Source organism: Biomphalaria glabrata, chromosome 16 (assembly GCF_947242115.1).
Source record: "Biomphalaria glabrata chromosome 16, xgBioGlab47.1, whole genome shotgun sequence".
NCBI lineage: Eukaryota > Metazoa > Mollusca > Gastropoda > Planorbidae > Biomphalaria > Biomphalaria glabrata.
Window position 1 is genome coordinate 11,219,171 of NC_074726.1, and position 26,102 is coordinate 11,245,272.

The window sequence follows — 26,102 nt, forward strand, 5'->3', positions numbered from 1 at the left end:
GAGTCTCGACCCTGGCAGTGCCAGAGAATGAATACTCGTTTGTTTCTGACATAATAATAATAATAGTAATATAGTTATACATTTAAAGAATTCTTTTTTTTTTAATATCAAATATTTTTTCTATGCCAAATTTAATACTATTCTTCGAAATATGATTTTAAGAAATTGAATATTTTTTATTTAATTTTGTGAAGACAACAAGTGCCAACAAGCTTCCATCATCGGTAGTGATATTTAAGTATAAGCTGATAAAAGTTGAACGAAAAAAATCATCAAATATTGCTAGGCGGTGCTAAGGGAGGATAGTTCTCTATCCATGGTCGATGTGGGATAGGGCACTAAAAGGCTGCCTTTACCTTAACTTTCTTTAGTGTATCTTTCAACTCTAAGACTCAAAATAATAAACGTACATAATTTGAAAAAGAAAATATGGACTGTTGTCTCCCTTTCATTTTAATACTATACTAGTGTCAGATTGATAAAATATTATTTTTTTCTCTTTCCAGATAGTAACTTCGTCCTTGGGAATGCCCAGGCCAATGGGTGGCCCATTGTGTACTGCTCTGACGGCTTCTGTGAGCTTACGGGATTCTCCAGGGCCAGCGTCATGGCAAAGGGCTCCGGATGTAGATTCCTGTACGGCCCTGAAACAAGTGAGGCCGAGGTCCAGAAGATCCAAGAGGCATTGGAAGAGAAACGAGAGCTTAAGACAGAACTTCAGTTCTACAATAAAAATGGTAATTTATCTGTCTGTCTGTCTATCTATCTATCTATCTATCTATCTATCTATCTATCTATCTATCTATCTATCTATCTATCTATCTATCTATCTATCTATCTATCTATCCATCCTTCCATCCATCCATCCATCCATCCATCCATCTATCTATCTATCTATCTATCTATCTATCTATCTATCTATCTATCTATCCATCCTTCCATCCATCCATCCATCCATCCATCCATCCATCCATCCATCCATCCATCTATCTATCTATCTATCTATCTATCTAACCTAACCTAACCTAACCTAACCTAACCTAACCTAACCTAACCTAACCTAACCTAACCTAACCTAACCTAATCTAATCTAATCTAATCTAATCTAATCTAATCTAATCTAATCTAATCTTATCTATCTATCTATCTATCTATCTATCTATCTATCTATCTATCCATCCTTCCATCCATCCATCCATCCATCCATCTATCCATCTATCTATCCATCCATCCATCCATCCATCCATCTGTCTATCTGCATGCCTGTCTGTTTGTCGTCTGTCTATCTGTGTGCCTATCTGTCTATCTAATCTAATCTGAAAGGAGGGGGACTTTCTTAACAAGGAAATGACGTATAACTAGGAGCTGTAGCCATTTTATGTAAAGACAAGTGCAATACTAAAAAGTTGGCAAGCGATCAGTCTACTATGATCATCATCATCATCATCACTCCTTTGAGTTCCTCATGGAACATAGGGCCTCGACAAAAACACGCCACTCTCCACGGTCTCTTGCTAGCTTTTTGATGGTGTCCAAGCTCTTCCCGGTCTTCTCTGCTTCTTCAAGTACACTGCGTCGCCATGTTCTTTTTGGTCTTCCTCTGCGTCTTGTTCCCTGGGGGTTCCACTCTAAGGCCTGCCTAGCTCTGTTGCTGGTATCTTTTCTAAGGGTGTGACCAATCCATCTCCACTTTCTCTCTAAGGCCTGCCTAGCTCTGTTGCTGGTATCTTTTCTAAGGGTGTGACCAATCCATCTCCACTTCCTCTCTAAGATCTGCACTTCTATATTTTTCTGTCCACTTCATTCATCCTGTCAGCCAACTTAGTTTCTTTATCCCTTCCATGTTCAGTTTACAATGTACAATATACACTCCGTACTATAAAGGCAGGTTTAAAACCGTCCGCATTTTTGCCGGGCCGCCCCCACATAGTGGCTGTAATGTCTGTTATACTTATGGTGAGTGTTGGCTGACCACTTTAATTGATAACCACTGGCGTAACCAACACTGTTATGTAACGACAACTTAACTCAATTTCCTTTTCTGATTAGCTGTGTCTGACAGATGGATGGAATTTAATTAATAAAAGAAAAAAAAATGAAGAATCTGAGTCTTGCGAAATACTATAATTAGAAATGCCTTATTTAAAAAAAAACCCAACAAGATTTGTAACATGGAGCCTTCAAAAACATGTTTATAGCCGACACAACGATAGAAGCCGTAGGAAAAAACTCTCAATGCACTTTTAGCTAAAAGGAATTAACTCTGCAATGTCCCAGCTGAATTTATGGAACGTATTTCTTCTATTCCTCTTGCTAGTTTTATTTTCATTCTTTAAAAAGAAAACATTAATGGATTTTGTTTAATCCACATTCACAATGGTACGGGGAGAGACTACTTCCTAGAAACGTAAACTGTAAACGATATAGGGAAAGACGATACCATAGAGTGGAGTCAGTTTCAGTAATGTCTGTTATGTCCGTATAATAATGTCTGCTATTCCCGAATGATAATGTCTGTTATTCCGAGACCAATGTACTGTAGATACCTCAGAAAATGCATTTTGTTGGTTTTCAATATCAGAAATATTGCCTGGCGGCGGGGCTCCGACCTGCGCAGGGCAAGGGTGGGGAGTCTACAATTTTTTCCGCTAACTCCGGGAAGAACATATTCTAGGGCACAATAAGCGTCTTCCGAAAGAATGAAGGGTCAGAATGTAATAACGATTAATTATGTATACACACACACACATACTTTTTTTTTTCGCGATGGGGGGGGGGAATACCCCTAACCCCCAGCCCCGAAAAAAATCCTGGCTACGCCCATGATATATATATATATATATATATATATATATATATATATATATATATATATATATATATATATATATATATACATATATGTATATGTTACGGCAACGGTGAAGTACAATAGAATACCTAGTCAGAGCCTAAAGATTCAAGCAAAGTAGGAATTACTTTTAAGCTCTATTGCTGCATACAGTTTTACCCACTCGCTATATAAAATGTCCGTTTATATTTTAATTTCTCATTGTAGACGAGTTCAAAGAGCGTGTTACGAATATGTATTACTATTTTAAAATACGATTCTTTGATTTAAAGAAAAATGTGATTATTTAAATTTAAATTTAAAAAGATATGGACCTACAAAAGTATTTTTAGTCTTAAAATATATATTTCTAAAAACAAAATATTTATATTTCATTTATAAATATCTTTCTAAACATACTTGTTCTGCTTTGCCTGACGTAGACCTAGTCATTGAATGGAAGTAGGAAATGGAGAATCATCTCGTACTTTACTTGAAAACGCCAGACATTCTATAGAGGCCTGCATTTCTTACTTGTATTACATTTATACACGTAAAAAAAATAACATATCAAACCCAAGACCCATTGTTTTATATCATTCTTTACTTCCAGTTTTTTTTTAAACTGCGATTTGATGGAGGATAACATTTCAGTCTTCACTCTCTATACCATAATGTCGTCCATCGTGGTCTGAGGACCTTGCACTGGGGGGAGGGGGGAGGGTTTATCCACTGAATGTGGTAGTGTTCCAGGACGTACCTCCTACTGTGGCTAGAACAACATAGGCATTAAGGGGGTAGTCTACCTTCGAGAACTTCTTTTTTATTTCTCATATTTTTACAATGAAAATGTGCTTAAAGTATTACTATAAGTCTAGATAGGCATAATTAGAAGAAAAAAATAATTTTTGTTTGCTACATTTTCCCCACCGGGTTTTTTTGGGTTAAATTGGGCTAAATTCACAAATGATTTTTTTCTGAAACTATAATAGTTAGAGAGTTCAGATGTTGCATTTTGATACTTAATTATGTGCTTAACATAGTAACAGAAGCTTTTTTGAAAAGAATGTCAGGTTTAGGAATAAAAAAATTATATTGAAACCTTATCTTTTTTTTTCTCCGCGGATGTTAAATTTGTTCATAATCTGCTAATATCTCCATTTTTTGACTTAATTTTAAAATTTTGCTCTGTTACTATGTAGTATATATATATTTGAACACATATATGCAATAACAAAACAATTGGACAACTAGATTTCTAGAAAAATAAAAAACAAGATTGTGTGTGTCATGAAAAATTTATTTTGAGAAAAATGGGATTTAAAGTTTGTTTTCAAGAAATATGAAACATTTGAGCTTCAATAACAATCAAATGTATTTTTTTAAATAATTTGACAATAGGACAGATAAATTAAAGATAATATAGACAGAAAGTATACCATTTTTACAAAAAATGACAACCTTTTCTACCCCCCCCCCCCCTGCCACGACCAAACCATTTTTTTTTCAAAAAAACAAAGAAAAAAGTATTTAGATATCACAATAATTAAATGTTGTTGTTTTTTAAACAAATAGACATCAGGACATAAATACAATTTAACATTAACAGAAATTATATTACTTTCATTTATAATGGCAGCCTTTTCACTATCCCCCCCCCCTCCCCCCCCCCCCCTCACCATGACAACTTTTTAGAGAAAAAAAAATTCTTTAAATATCAACAGAACTTTAATATATTTTTTTTACAAAAAATGAATTGACAACAGTACATATAAAAGAAAGATTATAAACAGAAAGTATACCCTTTTTAATTAAAATGACTATTCTCCCCCACCCCACCCCCCTCTGCTGTGGTAAAACAATTTTTTATAGAGAAAAAAGATGCAAACAGGTATTGAATGAAGACAAATTACAAATTATTTTTTACAAATATTTCTTTAAAAAGCAGATGGACTGACCATTAATAAACAATAAATTTATGTAAGAAAAATAGTGAATAAAGTTATTTATTTGTAGTTATATATAGAGAGGGGGAGATAGAGATAGATAGATACCGGTATTGATATAAAATTATTGATGGCATGGCCATCCACAAACCTGCCTTTTTTTTTTTCTCTTGTTGGACAAGGAAAGCTTACTTTGAGATGCTGAATAGTAGGTTCAGATGGTGTAGAAATGACTATATCTGTTACTGGGGTGGTGGCTGAAAATATATATTTCAATCTTGCTTGTTTGGAAGTTGCTACCTAGTACTTTCTCGATAGACAAACTTCTGCTGATTGTGTTCATAATAAAGGCAGTGACTGGAGGCATGGTTCTAAAATTAAAAAGAGAGAAATAAAATATGTAATTAGCTATTATTACTAATTTAAATGTTTCTTTAAAGTTGAATTATCTTGATTCAAATCATAATTCAAGTTGTTATTCAGACCTAGACTCTTCTCTTGTTCTAGATTATATGCAATGTGTAAGCTTCTCTCTTTAGAATCTAGAAGAGTGGATAAGATCTAGACTCTAAGAGTATCTAGATTGATAAACTGAAGACTGAAGTTGATCTAGATGTAAACTAGATTTAGCATATTGACTTGTAAGTTTCAGAAATGAATACTATCATAAGTTGCAGCTAACCCAAATCTCCCAAAGGGTTCAAATCTGGGATAATTGAGATGATAGGGATAGTCCTGAGATCAGCCTGGGTCCTGAGCCAATACCACATCAGTCAAGGAATCTAGATTGTTATGGCTATAATACTTACTAATAGTAAACTAAAAGGCTTCTACTAATACTAGATCTAATGGATAGATATACTAGTCACTAGTAGTTTATTATTTATAATATATAATATATAATATTTTATAATTATTATATTATAAATTTTAATTTACTACTAAATCAAGATATAAATCAAAATAGTCTAGATTTAGATCTAGATTCTAAAACCAATTCCAACCAAGTAAGCCTACTCTAGAATCTAGATATAACTTTTCAAACGTATTAGATCTAAATCTAATCTACTATTACTTTAGTCAACTTTACTAGACTTTAGTGTTACATGTAGAACCTAGATCTAATCAGACTAGTGTAAGTTTATTGACTAGATCTAGCAAGTGGATTTGTTTAGAACTGGATCTAGACAATCTAGTATTCTAATCTACGAATACTCTAATAGTTACTAGATCTAGTAGTACTAGATCTAGATCTAGTAGTACTAGATCTAGATCTAGTCTTCTAGATTTGAGAAAGGGATTTATCGTAAGTCTAGAGTCTAGACAGTTTAGTGACCCATCCCAGGCATGCAATAGTAATGATCGCGAAAATTAAAAGTCTCTACCTCTACTAGATCTAGACTATATCTACATCTATTTTCTTTCTGAATCTAATTATAGTAATCCGATTTGTAAAAAAAAAGAAAAAACAAGTTTATTGTAATTTATTCTTACCTTGTTTTGTAGCCCAAAATTGTTAAAACACAAAAAATGCAGGTGTTAGTCCAAAGAATTGAGTAATAAACTTTACAGGGATGTTGATACACGCGCTGTGCATTGTGGTCTAAAGTTACCCTCCGGTTTCCAAGATGGCCGCCTTGAGACCAATCGAAATAAACCTCTATGTAGTTGACTACCTTTTAGCCAATCAAATGTTACCAAAAACCTTGAGATCTACGTCATTTCTCGTGTTCTAGTTTCTATAATTAGTTTTAGCTTGGAAAACAATCAAGAAAATGACGTAGTACACAGCGTCCTCTTTAAATCGATACCAAATATGATACGGTCGTAGTTAAGACTTATGCATTACCGTGTGTTGAAATTAGTTGAATTTTTCGATTTTTTCAACAAATTTAGATGCCCCCATGGTATTAAAACATGTTTTTAAGTATTAAAATGCAATATTTTAATAATTTGAAGTATACCAAGTGATTCTAGACATATTTTGCTATCAAAATATGCAGTTTTTAAAAAATCGATATTTTTGTCCCAAATCGACTATTTCATGACCCGTCGACCCCCTTAAAACTTCAAAATATACCCCATACACAGACGTCGCCCCTATCCATGTGCGTGCACGCATGCGCACATCTAGCGCAGCGAAAAGTCCGCAATCATGAAGGTATCCAAGTGTGGGTCGTAGAGTTATTTGAATTCTCATTTCAAGGGAGAGAAACGATTCGCTTAACAAAAAGAACGGCTAGATGTGTTATTTCCCTTGATAGTTGCTATCGTCCCAAGGACTCTTCGAAAAGAGGTAAATAAAGAGAGGAGGGAGGTGGGCGGGGGATAATAGAACAATTTAATTTACCAGTTGAAGGGGAGGGGGTTATAGAACAATTTAATTTACCAGTTGAAAGGGGGGGGGGTTATAGAACAATTTAATTTACCAGTTGAAAGGGGGGGGGGTTATAGAACAATTTAATTTACCAGTTGAAGGGGGGGGGGTATAGAACAATTTAATTTACCAGTTGAAAGGGGTGGGGGGGGGTATAGAACAGTTTAATTTACCAGTTGAAGGGGGGGGGGTATAGAACAATTTAATTTACCAGTTGAAAGGGGGGGGGGTTATAGAACAATTTAATTTACCAGTTGAAGGGGGGGGTATAGAACAATTTAATTTACCAGTTGAAAGGGGTGGGGGGGGGGGGTATAGAACAGTTTAATTTACCAGTTGAAGGGGGGGGGTATAGAACAATTTAATTTACCAGTTGAAAGGGGTGGGGGGGGGGGTATAGAACAGTTTAATTTACCAGTTGAAGGGGGGGGTTATAGAACAATTTAATTTACCAGTTGAAGGGGGGGGGTATAGAACAATTTAATTTACCAGTTGAAAGGGGGGGGGTTATAGAACAATTTAATTTACCAGTTGAAGGGGGGGGGGGTATAGAACAATTTAATTTACCAGTTGAAAGGGGTGGGGGGGTATAGAACAGTTTAATTTACCAGTTGAAGGGGGGGGTATAGAACAATTTAATTTACCAGTTGAAAGGGGTGGGGGGGTATAGAACAGTTTAATTTACCAGTTGAAGGGGGGGGGCTATAGAACAATTTAATTTACCAGTTGAAAGGGGGGGGGTTATAGAACAATTTAATTTACCAGTTGAAGGGGGGGGTATAGAACAATTTAATTTACCAGTTGAAAGGGGGGGGGGGTTATAGAACAATTTAATTTACCAGTTGAAGGGGGGGGGTATAGAACAATTTAATTTACCAGTTGAAAGGGGTGGGGGGGGTATAGAACAGTTTAATTTACCAGTTGAAGGGGGGGGGGTATAGAACAATTTAATTTACCAGTTGAAAGGGGTGGGGGGGGGTATAGAACAGTTTAATTTACCAGTTGAAGGGGGGGTTATAGAACAATTTAATTTACCAGTTGAAAGGGGGGGGTTATAGAACAATTTAATTTACCAGTTGAAGGGGGGGGTATAGAACAATTTAATTTACCAGTTGAAAGGGGGGGGGGGTTATAGAACAATTTAATTTACCAGTTGAAGGGGGGGGGGGGTATAGAACAATTTAATTTACCAGTTGAAAGGGGTGGGGGGGTATAGAACAGTTTAATTTACCAGTTGAAGGGGGGGGGGGGTATAGAACAATTTAATTTACCAGTTGAAAGGGGTGGGGGGGGGGTATAGAACAGTTTAATTTACCAGTTGAAGGGGGGGTTATAGAACAATTTAATTTACCAGTTGAAAGGGGGGGGGGGTTATAGAACAATTTAATTTACCAGTTGAAGGGGGGGGGTATAGAACAATTTAATTTACCAGTTGAAAGGGGTGGGGGGGGGTATAGAACAGTTTAATTTACCAGTTGAAGGGGGGGGGTATAGAACAATTTAATTTACCAGTTGAAAGGGGGGGGGGTATAGAACAGTTTAATTTACCAGTTGAAAGGGGGGGGGGGTTATAGAACAGTTTAAATTACCAGTTGAAAGGGGGGGGCGGTTATAGAACAGTTTAAATTACCAGTTGAAAAAAAGGGGGGGAGGGGTTATAGAACAGTTTAATTTACCAGTTGAAGGGGGGGGGGGTATAGAACAATTTAATTTACCAGTTGAAGGGGGGGGGTATAGAACAATTTAATTTACCAGTTGAAAGGGGTGGGGGGGGGTATAGAACAGTTTAATTTACCAGTTGAAGGGGGGGTTATAGAACAATTTAATTTACCAGTTGAAAGGGGGGGGTTATAGAACAATTTAATTTACCAGTTGAAGGGGGGGGGTATAGAACAATTTAATTTACCAGTTGAAAGGGGGGGGGGTTATAGAACAATTTAATTTACCAGTTGAAAGGGGTGGGGGGGTATAGAACAGTTTAATTTACCAGTTGAAGGGGGGGTTATAGAACAATTTAATTTACCAGTTGAAAGGGGGGGGGGTTATAGAACAATTTAATTTACCAGTTGAAGGGGGGGGGTATAGAACAATTTAATTTACCAGTTGAAAGGGGTGGGGGGGGGTATAGAACAGTTTAATTTACCAGTTGAAGGGGGGGGTATAGAACAATTTAATTTACCAGTTGAAAGGGGGGGGTATAGAACAGTTTAATTTACCAGTTGAAAGGGGGGGGGGGGTTATAGAACAGTTTAAATTACCAGTTGAAAGGGGGGGGCGGTTATAGAACAGTTTAAATTACCAGTTGAAAAAAAGGGGGGGAGGGGTTATAGAACAGTTTAATTTACCAGTTGAAGGGGGGGGGGTATAGAACAATTTAATTTACCAGTTGAAAGGGGGGGGGGGTATAGAACAATTTAATTTACCAGTTGAAGGGGGGGGGGTATAGAACAATTTAATTTTACCAGTTGAAAGGGGGGGGGTATAGAACAGTTTAAATTACCAGTTGAAAAAAAGGGGGGGGGGTTATAGAACAGTTTAATTTACCAGTTGAAGGGGGGGGGGTATAGGACAATTTAATTTACTAGTTGAAAAGGGGGGGGGTATAGAACAGTTTAATTTACCAGTTGAAAGGGGGGGGGGTTATAGAACAGTTTAAATTACCAGTTGAAAGGGGGGGGGGTTTATAGAACAGTTTAATTTACCAGTTGAAAAGGGGGGGGGGGGTTATAGAACAGTTTAAATTACCAGTTGAAAGGGGGGGGGGGTTATAGAACAGTTTAAATTACCAGTTGAAAAAAGGGGGGGGGGTTATAGAACAGTTTAATTTACCAGTTGAAAGGGGGGGGGTTATAGAACAGTTTAAATTACCAGTTGAAAGGGGGGGGGGGGTTATAGAACAGTTTAAATTACCAGTTGAAAAGGGGGGGGGGGTTAATAGAACAGTTTAAATTACCAGTTGAAAAAAAAGGGGGGGGGGTTATAGAACAGTTTAATTTACCAGTTGAAATGGGGGGGGTATAGAACAATTTAATTTACCAGTTGAAAGGGGGGGTATAGAACAGTTTAATTTACCAGTTGAAGGGGGGGGTATAGAACAATTTAATTTACCAGTTGAAAGGGGGGGTATAGAACAGTTTAATTTACCAGTTGAAAGGGGGGGGGGTTATAGAACAGTTTAATTTACCAGTTGAAAGGGGGGGGGGGTTTATAGAACAGTTTAAATTACCAGTTGAAAAAAAAGGGGGGGGTTATAGAACAGTTTAATTTACCAGTTGAAGGGGGGGTATAGAACAGTTTAATTTACCAGTTGAAGGGGGGGGAGGAGTATTTTCACTTATAAATAGATTGATTGTAAGAGAAGACGAACCTATTGTGTTACACTACTGTATGCTCAAGCTAGAGCAGTCCCACTTTACACTGACAAGTCTACCTACACTACTTCGCCGGGTGGAAGCGGTTGTTAGGGGAGGCGACTAGGCAAAACAAGACTCTCTTTGGGGTCCCTAGGAACATCATTGCACTGGTTGGAGATTCTCGTTCCATTAAGGAAAATGGTGGAGGTCTGAGGGGTACTCAGCCTTCGGCCTCGTCTAATGTCCCGAGCGTCTTGGGTGTCGAGACGCTGGTAATAGGCATGTGATACATAGACATAGAAAAACATCAAGTCCCGAGAGTCTTGGGTTTCGAGATACATAGACATAGAAAAACATCAAGTCCCGAGAGTCTTGGGTTTCGAGATACATAGACAAAGAAAAACATGAAGTCCCGAGAGTCTTGGGTTTCGAGATACATAGACAAAGAAAAACATGAAGTCCCGAGAGTCTTGGGTTTCGAGATACATAGACAAAGAAAAACACTTTGTGTTTGAAAAATTTAACTGACCTTGATATTAAGCATTAAAATCGAATGTTGACCTTTGAGGCACTGGCGTAAAGGTGGATGAGTGGTATCATCTGCAAAGACCACGTCAGAAATGAGGATATCCAAATTATGGCGATAGGGCCCTATGATGATCTTTTGACCATAAAGAAAAACAACAAACGCTAGGTTAGACTGTAAGCACATATAATGAAATCCTCAGAGCTCACAAAGACATTTCTGCATGGAACAAAGGAAGTGATGGGAAGAGATCATCAACGTGTGGACAGGCCTGCCGATGTAAGAGACTCTGGTGCTGACATAAGACAGATAGGAATGGACAGAAACAGATCATGTGTTATGCCCCAGAGTCCAATGGACTGAGGTAAAGGTAAAGGTGAAATTTACATAGACGAGAGCTTTGGGTTGAAGTATTTGAACTTAATGTCAAGTACTAATCTTAGTTAACACAAAATGTGAGTACTCGTCTTTGTCCTGTAAGCACTTGTCCACGATAAAGGTTCTCTGATTGTTTCGTATGCTCCTCTTCGACTCATTCCTCGTCCATCTTTTTCCTTTCTCAGAAACTTCCTTATCGTTTCCACGCGGTATTACTGGCCGTTCAATCAGATTACACTCCGCGACGATAATTTATCTGATGTGGTCACATGACACCAGTTATTGCATCACAGCACGTATGATTTTCTTTTTTTTTTCTCTTTCCCGCCAATGACGATGTCCTTGGCCTAATTAAGGTTAAAAATAGTTTAAAAAAAGAAAAACTATGTCAGGGTCTAAACCAGTGTGCCAGATATAATAACTAAGGGGGGACTTAATATTATATTAATAAACACTTAATTCGTGTTAAAAGACATTCATGTTAGAGTGATAGTTTTCTGGTTGGCATAAGGGGTCGTTTGTAAATGAGGTCACGCTCTAGGGGGGAGGTGCTGTTTGAGAAAATATGACACTTTGTGACAAGGGGTAAAGGGGGTGGGGGTAGCAATTTTGTGACGTCACAAATTTAAAATTCAGAAAAAATCACAAATAAAATATTTTTTTAAATCGTCAAAAATCATCGAAAAATAATAACATTTTTTAGGTACTCATTTCAACATGAATTTCTCAGGTAGTTTTATTCGCAAATAAAAAAGCATTGAAAATATAGAGACATTTCAGTCTTGTTTGAGGAGTTCAACTGAAGACATCATGTTGGCACTGCCGACTGAGAATTTCACGTTGTTCTTCTCAAAAATACTTAAATCTTAAATTTCCGGAAAACTAACGACGTCAACGTGTTTTTTTGACAATTCAAATCTTTAACCTGAAAACATGAAATGGAGAAAAAAGTTAAATTCAATTTATTTATCGAAAGTTCAGCTGTGACATCGCATAAAGGACTTTAATTCATCAACGAACATTCATCTTATATAATACAGACGTTACTTCAAAAAAGAAGATGATTACGTCCTACGCGTCATGCATTGGTCGGTATAGCTGTCATCAACACACAGATGTGAACGAGTGAAACAGCCGCATGAACTTTCAATTATTTCTCGCTATAACCATTTTTTTCCGATTTGAATTATTCGGCTCATTTCGCTTCATTTTGCCGAGATCGCCAAAATTCTCACGCAACTCGCTCTTTCTATCGATGAGCACATGAAACGTCTTTGGGAAAAAAATGGATGAGAAATAAATAATTTGAAATAAATATATTTTTTTTATTTTTTGACATGACGCAGTGGGAGGGAGGGTGGGTTGAGAATTTGTGATACTTTGTGACAAGGGGGGAGGGGGGTAAAAAATGGTCATTTTTTGCGTGACGTCATTTACGAACGACCCCTAACTGTGTGGTTGGTATAGTCGAGACCAATCTTCACAGAAGACCTGAATAATGACCTGCGACGTAACCTGTTGGTAATGGAGACCAATAGCTCGTTGCACGTTACAGGTCTGCTCACGGGCTGCGACGTGGAAGGTTAGTTTTGAGGCCTACCATAACAAATGGTCTCGGTATAGTTGTCTGGTCGGTATAGTTGTCTGGTCGGTATAGCTGTCTGGTCGGTATAGTTGTCTGGTCGGTATAGCTGTCTGGTCGGTATAGTTGTCTGGTCGGTATAGTTGTCTGGTCGGTATAGCTGTCTGGTCGGTATAGTTGTCTGGTCGGTATAGCTGTCTGGTCGGTATAGTTGTCTGGTCGGTATAGTTGTCTGGTCGGTATAGTTGTCAGATCGGTATAGTTGTCTGGTCGGTATAGTTGTCTGGTCGGTATAGTTGTCTGGTCGGTATAGTTGTCTGGTCGGTATAGCTGTCTGGTCGGTATAGCTGTCTGGTCGGTATAGCTGTCTGGTCGGTATAGCTGTCTGGTCGGTATAGTTGTCTGGTCGGTATAGTTGTCTGGTCGGTATAGTTGTCTGGTCGGTATAGCTGTCTGGTCGGTAAAGCTGTCTGGTCGGTTTAGCTGTCTGGTCGGTATAGCTGTCTGGCCGGTATAGCTGTCTGGTCGGTATAGCTGTCTGGTCGGTATAGCTGTCTGGCCGGTATAGCTGAAGGTCGATATAGCTTTCTGGCCGGTATAGCTGTCTGGTCGGTATAGCTGAAGGTCGGTATAGCTGTCTGGTCGGTATAGCTGTCTGGTCGGTATAGCTGTCTGGCCGGTATAGCTGTCTGGTCGGTATAGCTGTCTGGCCGGTATAGCTGTCTGGTCGGTATAGCTGAAGGTCGGTATAGCTGTCTGGTCGGTATAGTTGTCTGGTCGGTATAGTTGTCTGGTCGGTATAGTTGTCTGGTCGGTATAGTTGTCTGGTCGGTATAGTTGTCTGGTCGGTATAGCTGTCTGGTCGGTAAAGCTGTCTGGTCGGTTTAGCTGTCTGGTCGGTATAGCTGTCTGGCCGGTATAGCTGTCTGGTCGGTATAGCTGTCTGGTCGGTATAGCTGTCTGGTCGGTATAGCTGTCTGGCCGGTATAGCTGAAGGTCGATATAGCTGTCTGGCCGGTATAGCTGTCTGGTCGGTATAGCTGAAGGTCGGTATAGCTGTCTGGTCGGTATAGCTGTCTGGTCGGTATAGCTGTCTGGCCGGTATAGCTGTCTGGTCGGTATAGCTGTCTGGTCGGTATAGCTGTCTGGTCGGTATAGCTGAAGGTCGGTATAGCTGTCTGGTCGGTATAGCTGTCTAGCCGGTATAGCTGTCTGGTCGGTATAGCTGTCTGGTCGGTATAGCTGAAGGTCGGTATAGCTGTCTGGCCGGTATAGCTGAAGGTCGGTATAGCTGTCTGGTCAGTATAGCTGTCTGGTCGGTATAGCTGTCTGGTCGCTAATACTGTTTAGTCGGTATTGCTGTCTGGTCGGTATTGCTGTCTGGTCGGTATAGCTGTCTGGTCGGTATAGCTGCTTTGTCGGTATGGCTGCCTGGCTGTGCCCTTCTGCATGTCGTCACGATGTCCCCAATTCGAACTTCTGTCGTTCTGAAGTAGACTTAAATTAAAATGTAATGTTTTTTTTCTAAATAAAGGCAGTTGCGCAGCTAGGAATTTGCTATCATTTGGCGTCCTGTTGGAGGTTGACTTCTTTAGGGGCCCCTGCATTTTGACATTCGACATCATGATATGAGATATGGCTTAATATTTAATATTTAATTTTTAAAAAACCCAACTCATTTCGGACTCCTCTTGTGTGGGGCCTGGGGGGATTTTCAAATTCTCCCTCCCCCCATCCCTCCACCATAGCAACGCCACTAAAGGAAAGTATGAAACAAAGATCTATAATTACAGACTGTTATATAACAAAGCGACGAAGTGTTTGTTTTGTCACATAAAATATTGGCAATAAAATAGCAACACTAGAATTACTTATTTCTTGGCTTTATTTAACAAGATTCATCTCACAGTAAACATAAGCATATCTCACATGACTGATTGCTCAATGGACACACACTGGACAATCCTTTCGATACGTGGAACACACGTAGAAAGTAAACGAATCAGGGACACTACAATAATGTAGGTCACCACAAGTAGTAAAAGCCAATGAGGGTGGAGATCAGACGAGACCAATCGTTATAATAAATTATAGCTTTTATATAGCGCTACTTTCATGCTTATTGTATGCTCAGAGCGCTATGCATGGGCGTAGCCAGGGGGGGGGGGGGGGTTCTTGGGGTTCAAACCCCCCCCCCCGAAATGAAACCCCCCCCCCTGCGGCGACGGAATTAAGTGACTGATTTTTTCTTTCATTTTGTTTATTTTAGGTGAGATTTTAATACTAAATCATCACTTACCACAGCACAGCCAAGGCAGTTTTGAGTTAAAAACCCTCTACCAGGGGGTTTTGAGTTTAAATCCCCCTACCAGGGGGTTTTGAGATTTAAAAAACCCCTATCAGGGGGTTTTGAGATACAAATCCCTCTACCAGGGGGCTTTGAGTTTAAACCCCCCTACAGGGGGTTTTGAATTTTAAACCCACTACCAGAGGTTTTTGCAGTTAAATCCCCCTCTTCTATGAAACAAAAAAAAAAAAAATGCAAACAACAATCACCAAATTCCAACAGCACAGTTAAGGAAGATTTTGATTTTAAAACCCTCTCTAAAATTTACGATAAACCCCATCTTCAATATAAAAAAGCAAATTACACACTCAAAATTCTATGAGCGTAGCCAAAGGGGTTTTGAGTTTAACCCCCCCCCCTCCAGTTGGGGTTTGAAGCTAAAAAGTACCTCTTCAATATAAAAAAAAGTAAATTACACACTATAAAATCTATGAGCGTAGCCAAAGGGGATTTGAGTTTAAATCCCAGTCCTCCAGATGGCTTTTTCTTTAAAGTTTAAAACCCCTCCAGATGGTTTTGAGTTTAAAATTCCCCTACAGAGCGTTTAGAGTTGAAAACCTCTCTCTTCAATATTATTTTAAAGCAAACTACAGTCACCAAATTCTAAGATCGTAGCTAAATGGGGTTTTGAATTAAAAACAAAACAAAAAAAAACTCCAGAGATTTCTTAGTTTAAAACCCCTCAACAGACGATTTGACGAAAAAACTTTCCTTTTCGATATAAAATCTAAAGCGAAATACAGGCATGTAATTCCAAGAGCATAGTCAAGAAAGGTTACAAATTTCTACCAGTGGCTTGGGCTCCATTAATAAAGTGTGAATAATCTTCTGCCGAAATTGAAAATCATTAAATGTGTCTCAACAAAGATGGCTAAGACAGATTTTAGGAGTCAGTCATAGAGATCGGGTCTAAATCAAAGAAATCATATGCCGAACTGGGAGTCGAATCCTTAGTAAGGTTGTGACAGAGCGTCGCATGAGGTTTTGCGGGGCATGTTCTCACACAAAATGAATTACGCAAAATAAGAGTTGCGGAAACAGCTTGCCGGAAAATGCGCCGAACGGCGCGAGAGGGTCTAAGTCAGTAAGAATAGCACATTAGGTTTTTCAAATAAAACTTTTTAATAGCAAGATAATGCACTGTAGATACCTCAGAATATGCATTTTGTTGGCTTTCAATACCAGAAATAGTGCTCGGCGGCGGGGCTTCGCCCCGCGGTGGGGGAGCGCTGCGAACTCCCTCAGACCACCTTGCTAGCAAGGGCGGGGAGTCTACAATAAACAATAAACGTCTTCCGAAGTGGTCAGAATGTAATAAAGATTAATTATTTACACACACACACACACATATATATATATATATATATATCATTTTTTTCCGCGGGGGGGGGGGGGTCGGGGGGGTATCCCCCCCAAAACCCTCCCCGAAAAAAAAAATCCTGGCTACGCCCATGGCGCTATGGTCCCCACATAGCAACGAGCTATTGGTCTAAAATGCCCACAAGTTGTGACGTTGCCGGTCAGTGTTAAGGCCTTCTATAACGAATAGTCTCGGATTAGACTGCAAGATAGAGAACAAAATGAGAACAAACTAACTAAGCTAAACCAAAGCATCAAGTAAATTTGATACAAACTCATTCTTCCAATGAAGAACCGTTCATTTCAATAGATTAGTGTCAGTAATTATAATATGCTTTACTATGTAATAGAACTGTTTTTTTAGTTATTAATAATATTAATAAATATAGATAGACAGACAGACAGACAGACAGACAGATAGATAGATAGATAGATAGATAGATAGATAGATAGATAGATAGAGATAGATAGATAGATAGATAGATAGATAGATAGATAGATAGATAGATAGATAGATAGATAGATAGATAGATAGATAGATAGATACAAAAAACATAGATACATAGATAGACAGGTCTATTTAAAATTAATTTAGTAATTTTTTTTCCTTTTTAAATGACACAAATTCTTCTACCTATTATTTCAGTTCTTTTGATTGCACTTTTAAGACTACTTCCTTTCTATCAGCGTTTCCAAAAATTGAAACGTTTTTGAAAATAGCCAAATTTGCCTGAGATCCAGATCTTTAGATTTTAAATCTTTGGTCTCCAGACGCACGTTTGAAGAGTTTATATTTAGCTCCACGATTGGAATACACTTGAGACTTGTATCACAGAGTGGAGCTCAAATCTGTCCCATCAAATTGAACAAATTCACTGTAAGCCTATTCCCAGTGGTAGCTTTAATGTGTATGCAAACTTTGGCCTTCTGTTGTATGCTCAGCGATTGGGCAAACAGTCTTTTTAAGAAGCGAGACAAAAACTTATCATATCGTCATCAAAATTTAACTCATGCGATGCTTGATTCTCTGAGCATTTTGTTAATAATTGGTCATAATTTGGATCAACATAATTTCTTAACAGTTAACTGAACTGTACATTAGTCAATCTATTTCAGACTCGGCTTTTGAAAATATCATTACAAAAAAAAAGTTCTAGACATGTTTATTAAGATGCAAACTTTGTCAAAGTCTCTGAGTATGAGATACGAAAAAAAAAAAAATGATTCTCATGGAAATGTCCAATTATCAACATTTAGAAATTGTACAAATATTTGCTTAAAAACGGAATTCGGTAGCAGGGTCGGCAATAGGCCACTGCAACCATTGCGGCCGCATTTGGCCCCGCACTTACATAGGCCCCGCGCTAACTCTAGGTGTAAATTATTAAATTAAACCATTATAACTTATATATAATAACAGGGTTTCCTCGGCCTCCTGTTTTCACGGAAATCTACTAAACTTGCAAAATATACGAAAAAGTACTGGAAATCTCCTTATATAAAAATCTCCAGAAAACTCATAAAATCTCCTGAAAAATTGACAAAATTGTCAATCTGGGTGTCAATTCTACCAGGGATTTAAAAAACCCGGCTATGTCCGCTATATTTAATAAAAATTTATTGCAAAACGAATGTATTTTCTAATACAAAATCTTAATTTTGATATTATACTTATCAGACTAGGCCCCGCGCAATCCGTTTCGCATAGGGCCCCGCATTTGTTAGGACCGGCCCTGTTCGGTATATTCATTTATTATCACGTCTCTGGCTTAGTTATATAATTAAGTATTATTTTGTCGAATAGTAGAACTAATTAGCTTTACTACGTAGTACGTACAATGTCAGTGTCGACTGGTCAGTATGTCTCACAGTATGAAATGACACGCCTGTGGACGGGCCTTCTGTCTGGCGAGGAACTACTCGGACCTGCCCACAAGTCAGCCATGTCCCAAGGGCAAGTAATCGCTATTTACTGAACGATAGCAGAAATCTCTTCCCTTGCTTCTGCTATAGCTGTCCAAGGTAGATTCAGATGGGAAATAATTTGTTCAGTAGCAACTCTTTTTTTTTTCGTGTCTTGATATATGATCAACGCTCTAAGAAAACAAGGCTTTAGGCCATTCATATTTCTTATAATACAACATATTTAAAAAAAAACCTTTACAGTAATTAAAAAGAATAAGTAATGTTAAACTATACATACACCATAAGATACAAGATTTTAAAAAACAGTCTTCACAAAAGAATCCTCCTTTATGTACTGGATACCATCTTGTAAGAGAGATTATTTTGCTCTTAATAACTAATGAATAATGATTAGAAATGGAGCACTTTTTACATAGCCCCATCAACCCCTACCCAGAACTAAAAAAAAAATTTCCTGGTTAAGCAAATTTATTAAACTACGCAAGAGTTTATAAGGCTCTATTGATAAGCCAAGAACAGGCCTAAAAGACAATGCCCAAAACCAATGTAGCTCTTCTATCATAAACACATGCGGAAATACCCGCTGACGTATGTGTTTAAGGTATAGACTGTCTTTAGCGCTCAGACCAAATTTTATATTGAAGATTATTCACCTTCACCACTTTCACATATCCCTTAGTCTGTCGGACCGTTGGGGCACCACACATGAACCGTCAACCGTCTTTCCTCCATTCCTCTCTGTCCTTTGCGTTGGATAGAATTTTGTTCACTGACAGGCCTGTCCATTCTTTCCCATCGCTTTCTGTCTTTCTCCTCTTCATCTTCCTGGTACTGTTCCACGAAGGAAGGTTTTTGCGAGGACTTAGGACCTTGTGATGTGACGGTAGAGTTTGAGTTTACGTTTTTTGACAGTGGTTAGCAGGCCATCGTGGGGTCCAATTGCTGTATTAATCCTGTTTCTAATCTTTTCATTTGTGATGCGGTCTTTGTACGTGACACATAGGATCCTTCTGTAGCATTATTATATTTGAAAATAAATCATAACGGTCAAACCAGAGTTTCCCTGTGTCGTGTTCTAAAGATTTCATCGAATCCTTTTTAGGACATAAATATAACAGTAATTTTTTTTTTAAAGTTTTACGTTTTAATAATTTAGTATCATTGTAAAAAAAAAATACACTACATAACTGTGGAGTACATCTGGACTAAATCTAGGTCAGTCGTCTACTTTAGTTTAATGAGGACATTAACTTAGTTCAAGACATTTTCTGGTCCATGTAGGGGCTACAGAGGTGGAACATGTCTGTCTGGTCAAATAGTAGTGCACGTTTTTTCTTCCACATTCGATCTCGGATCGATGATCTGCTAACTACTGTCAAAAAAAAAAAAAAAAAACCGCAAACTAAAATTCCATTGTCATATCACAATGTCATTGAGGCTAGCTGGAACTCTCCTTCTGTACCAGGATAAAGACGAAGAAATGGCAAACAAGAAAGCGTTGGGAAAGCAACACATACGAATGGACGGGCCTGCCTTTGAAAGAGATTCAGCCCACGGCAAAAGACAGAGAGGAATGTAGTATGACGGTAAAAAAATCGTGTGTGGTGCCCCAATGATCCAACAGGCTAAATGAGAGGTGAAGGTTATATTATCTTGTTAAATGGAAAGAAGATGTGTAGTTTTAATATTTTAGCCTGATCTTTTGGGTTATATGTTTCATTGTTAAAAAAAACAAAAAAACTTTATCTACATCTAAGCAATTGCACCCGCGCAGTTTTACTAAAGATACATAAATATTGCTTTTAGGTTTTCTAAATTAGGGGAAGTTATCGAGAAAATGTCTAAAATGAATCTGTGGGCGAGACGAAGTGTTTTCTTTATCATCTCCCCTTTTCTTGTCTGTGGATTGCCAGGAAGGGGTTTAAATTGTCAATAGCGGGATTTCGGTGCGGATATACCAGGACCATCCCGAGGAAAGCCCTGAGTTCCTGTCACTGGCCAGTGCTAGATAGGACGGACACATACGTACAAGGTGTCCTCTACTGGCACAGATATGGGTAGATTGGGGGAGAGCTGGACGTTGTCTGAGCCCTAGATGGGAGATAATTCAGCACGAGTGGACACATGACAAGTCTGTAGTTGTCTCCCCTTGTAGCTTGCCCGTTGCTATTGCTTTTAAAGTGTTTGTTTCCTATAGAGCTTCAGTTTCAATCCTGTAGTGCCTGACTAATGAATGCTCAGCCTAAGTGACCTAGGAGTAGTGTTCTAATCTCGTAACTCTATATTGTCGAGTTTGAATCCTGGTTAAGGTTAAAATGTGGTTTTATCAAGAATGACGGTAACATGTTAAAAAAAAAACAACAACAAAACAACAACAAAAAAAAAACAATCCTATGTTATGACTATATAACAAACTGTTGTAGTGAACAAAAGTATATATATACACTCATATATACATAATATATATATATATATATATATATATATATATATATATATATATATATATATATATATATATATATTCAATCGAATCGAACTCAGTTGGAAGTCTCTATCGAAAGTTGTTTTTTAAGAGCATTTAGTGATTTGTAATAATATTAAAACATGTGATAAATAAAGTAGGACCACACTAGAATGTGTGCAATATAACATAGTTTAGGTAGCGCCGCATCTGACCATCTTCTTCTTCCATTCATACGCTTTAATGTCTTTTAAATAGCCATACACCAGGAATAGTATTGAAATATTTTTTTCAAGGGAACATTCCATTACATATGTCAATCTACCAAAATTAAAAATTTTTTTTTTTTTATCATCTTTTAAAGCCAAGACCATTGAATAGTTACATAGTTGAGGAAGGTAAGAAAATGTTACGAATGGCATAGGTACATCCTCGTACATCCGACACTTACAGCCCTAGTTTGTAACTAATACATTTTACGGAAACAAATACCCGAATGTTAGCAGCTCTTGCTGGGTTACCTTTATTGAGAGTGAGTATCTTAACAACCGTGGCGCTAAGGGGCCCATTGCTCCCAGGGCCAATTGAACAATTAGATTTTACTTCAGAGACTACTAAGACGTATAATACACACAATCACATTGTAACAATTATCTATCTCCTATCGATTCTACAATATACCCTATCCTCTGCTATGCAATAAGATAGAGCCATTTTTAATACTGGATATCATTTTTCGATATCACAATTGATATGGATATAATTCTTTATGTCCACCATCCTCCTTAAAAACAATGTACATACCCTCCGGATAATGAAATAATGAATAGCCTTCCTGATGTCATTTGGATATCCTCCTGCATTTCCAATTAAATAGCATCTATGTAAATATAGTTCTCTACGTCACCCAACCAAGTCCTCTCCCGCCCGCACCATCGCCATGGCGGTGTATGCTACGCCGCGTGTCGACTAGTGTTGGATAAGCTCTCTGATATCATCCTGGAAATTATTGTAGATACTCTCTGGGATACCGTGCCAGATACAAATTTGAATAAAATTCACGATATCTAAAATTTTTTTCATTTTTTCCATGACTTCTCCTATCTAGCTGTGTACTTGTGAGATTTTTGGAAGATTGCATTAAAATGAATTGATTCATGTTTTGTTTTCGCCAATGAATAATTGTGCAAAATTTCAACTTGGTCCAAGAATAGGTACGGGTGAAGTAATGTGTTCAAATGTTTACCAGACTGAGTAAAATGATATATGCGTTGTAAACAATAATGATTTTGCCACACAAAAAAAAAGCTCCTGTATATGAAATGTTTGTGATGTCGTGTCTAGATCGCAGGCAGGTTGACTTACAAACTGCAGACCAGTCACTTGCCCACAGGGTGCTATCTTCTATGCGTTGAGGTCCATTGCTCTCACATGCTAACTCCATCAACAACAGAAACATGTCGTTCACAGAATCATAGAATATATTGTATGTAATATGAAGTCCATTCCTGGTCATTATGTTGGGTTAAATAGGACATCCAATCACATCAATCAAACAGATAAACAGTCATACATCTAACATTCTTTTTCTGTAGTCAAAGCTCTATCTCTCTCTCTCTTTCTCCCCTCTCTCTCTCTCTCTCCCCCTCTCTCTCTCTCTCTCTCACTTTCTCACTTTCTCTCCCTCTCTCTCTCTCCCTCTCTCTCCCTCTCTCTCTCACTCCCTCTCTCCCTCTCTCTCCCTCTCTCCCCCTCTCTCCCTCCCTCTCTCTCTCTCCCCCTCTCTGTCCCTCTCTCTCCCCCTCTCTCTCTCTCTTCCTCTCTCTCCCACTCTCTCTCCTCCTCTCTCTCTCTCTCTTCCTCTCTCTCCCTCTCTCTCCCTCTCTCTCACTCTCTCTCTCCCTCTCTCTCTCCCTCTCTCTCTCTTTCTATCTCCCTCTTTCTCTCACTCTCCCTCCCTCTCCCCTCTCTTAATTAAAGCATGCACACTCCACCTTCCCCCCATCTCAACATGAGTACCCGTAGACCACAACATCACAACAATTGTGCCGGCCACGGTCTGTTTCTCGTTGTAACTACGACGATTGTCAGACGAAAGGTACAGGGGATCTCAAAAAAATTGAGACGAAACTCTACGACTCGTAAATATAACTTGTCTCTTAATGCTATTCAAATGTCCGTGTTGTTTCAGGAACTCCCTTCTGGTGTCTGCTGGACATTGTCCCCATCAAAAATGAGAAAAGGGACGTGGTCCTGTTTCTTGTCTCCCACAAGGACATCACAAAGGACAAAGAGAAGAGTGAGTACACTTTAGTTTGGTTCATAGATCTCTTTCATCCCTGCTATCTCGATCCTTATCCCCTAATTTTTAGCGCCCCCAAAAAGTGAAACAATTATTTAAGACTCATATGTGTTATGGTTAACGTTAGGGTTCAACCCTAATTATATATATATATATATAAGCAGTCTGATATATTAGGTCATGTTTATTAAGAGCTATGAGTTTAGTGTGGTCCGTCTTGTCAGTACGTTTGTCCGTCCGTTCATCCTGTTTAGATCGTAGAAAATAGAAAAGATATTGAAAATCTAATACTAAGGTATTTTACATGTTACAAAGTTTACATGCAACGGCTACATTTGTTCTTTTCTAAAATAAAAATAAAAATTAGTGCTTTTTTTTCCCCTTAAGATACACCAAAAAGAACTAATTATTAACAGTACAATTAGGAAGACTATATTACAAGAGAGGCAATGTCCTCATACAATTGTTAGGCGTTGAGAGGAAAGAATGGATTTATTATACATATGAGTCTAAGAGAATTATTAAACAACATTTTATAAGCAGTGTTTCTTTTTATACAGGTAGAGTTCAATGTACAGTGCACACTGCTAAATGGTCCTAATGTAATCATGATTACAGTATTCTAATAACTAATGATTATTCATTAATTGGAGGATCAGCACATTCAATACATAATTTGTTTTCTTAGCATTGCAAAATAAAATGACTATTTTAAGGAAGATCTAGATGTATATTTTTTTAACCACCGTTTTTACTTTCCCAGAGTTTTAAAATACCTGGAATTTGTAAAAACCAAAGCAAGGGACTGAATTGGGAAGAAAGATTTACCAAAACTATTTAGTTGGTTGCGTCCCTTAAATTCAGCTTTAAAAAAAAAAAAAAAAAAAATATATATAAACAGTCTGGAATATTAGGTCAGGTTAATTATGCGGTAGCGAGTTTGACATAATAACTATAGGCGTAATATATCTTTACTAATAAATGTGAACAACTTTAATAACTTCCTTGTGAACAAAACTAAATATAACTTTATCTATAATGTAGACAATATCCACTAGCTATAAAATGAGATAAATGTAGTAGACTCAAGTAATAATATCTTTAAACAAAATCCAACTCACTACAATAACGAAATCTTACAGTCTCACCATCTGGATTCGTTTTCCTAACAAAGACCAAATGACGACAATGCCACCCATGTTATTCACAACCAATCGCTAACCTCTTCCGACCGTTACCATAAAAACAAACGCACACACTCCTTAACAACGGGTATTTCGAAAACGGCCTTAACAATTTTCCTAGAAATTCTACATTTTATGTAAGATAGTAAATTTTTGGCTAAATAGTGAAAACCATGATTTCACTTTTATAATTTAAAAAAACAAAAGAATCATCTTTATATTAAATTTGGCTTAAGTCTCTCTTTTTTTTTTTTTTTTTGCCCGGTTTGGGAGAGAATTCCCTTTGTTGACTCAACAGTATCGTTGTATTAAAAAAAAGCTGAATAATCTGGTTAATGTTTACATGATCGCTTTTTAAATGCATTAAAAAAAAGTTTCACCCTGGGCTCAAGAATCTTCAAGGGGACTAATTCAACTTATACCACATCTGTCAAGTTCGATTTCTTTCCCTTGTTTAAAATACCAAACTAAATAATTAGTTACCAGTAGTTTATTAACTAATCAATATATATGGAAATGTTTTTATTGATTCTTGTGTTGTCAGATAAAAGAAATGATTGTGCAAAATTTCAGCTTAATTCGAGATTGGGTGTGGAAGAAAAAACGTGTACAAACTTTTTACCAGACAGACAGACTGACAGACAGCGAGAGATAGTTGATGAAAGCTTTGTACAAATATATGTTATGACACATATAACTTTGCTTTTATTAATTCTCACCATTGTTATTCTTATGTAAATGTTTATTTAACCTTTTCGTACTTAATCTGATGGTCTCCCTTATGTTCGGCAGAGGAGCCAGACTCTCTGTCCGGGAAGAGCAACAGCGACGGCTCTTCAGACGAGGACAACGAGAACGAGGACGAGGGCATGCCAGAGAACTACGACTACGGACGCCGCAGGAGCCGAGCGGTGCTGTACCACATCAGCGGACAGCTGAACAAGCACAACAAGGCCAAGAGTAAGCTGCAGCAGCTCAACAGGGTAAGTGCCTTGCTCTTTGGGATGATAAGGTCAAGGCGACGTGTCATGCAACAAGCCATGTCAAGGTCAAATAGGACCTTCGTTTATTGCAGTGAATCTCAAGGCATGTCAAGATTGAGGCTTTCCTTTAGAGGAGGCAAGCCTTAGTCAATTCTCTGGATAAAATTGCAGGTCAAGGTTAACTTAAAAAATTTAAAATGAAAAAAAAATACCGTCTGCCAATGCCACATTTTTTTTCACTCAAAAAATTAATATTCTCTTTTATATGAACTACAGACGATTTAGATGTTAAAATCATGCCTCAAATATAGCAGATGCAACATGGGTAAATTAACCTCTTCTTTGAATCCTGGTGGTTGGAGATTATGAAGTCCCTGGGACCCTCCTGGTTTAGTTAGAACCTAATAAGGATAAGGATAAATTAGAGAGGATCTTAGTTGTGTTTACACTCTCGTTAAGTGTTGGACAACTACGATAGTTTAACTCTATGCCACTGGCTTGTTGATAGCCAACGAATAAATAGTGAACGAATTTGTAATTTAAAG

At 37.9% G+C, this 26,102-nt stretch overlaps 1 protein-coding gene across 4 annotated transcripts in view; it reads left to right on the plus strand.

Annotated features, from left to right (window-relative positions):
• LOC106078854 (potassium voltage-gated channel subfamily H member 8-like) overlaps positions 1–26,102 on the plus strand; it is a 271,372-nt gene that overhangs the window by 200,971 nt on the left and 44,299 nt on the right. For all 4 annotated transcript variants that reach the window (XM_056014827.1, XM_056014829.1, XM_056014830.1 and 1 more), the window contains exons 3-5: positions 507–737; positions 23,280–23,387; positions 25,367–25,557. In XM_056014827.1, coding sequence (XP_055870802.1) covers positions 507–737; positions 23,280–23,387; positions 25,367–25,557 — 530 coding nt within the window. The remainder of the gene's footprint in view (positions 1–506; positions 738–23,279; positions 23,388–25,366; positions 25,558–26,102) is intronic.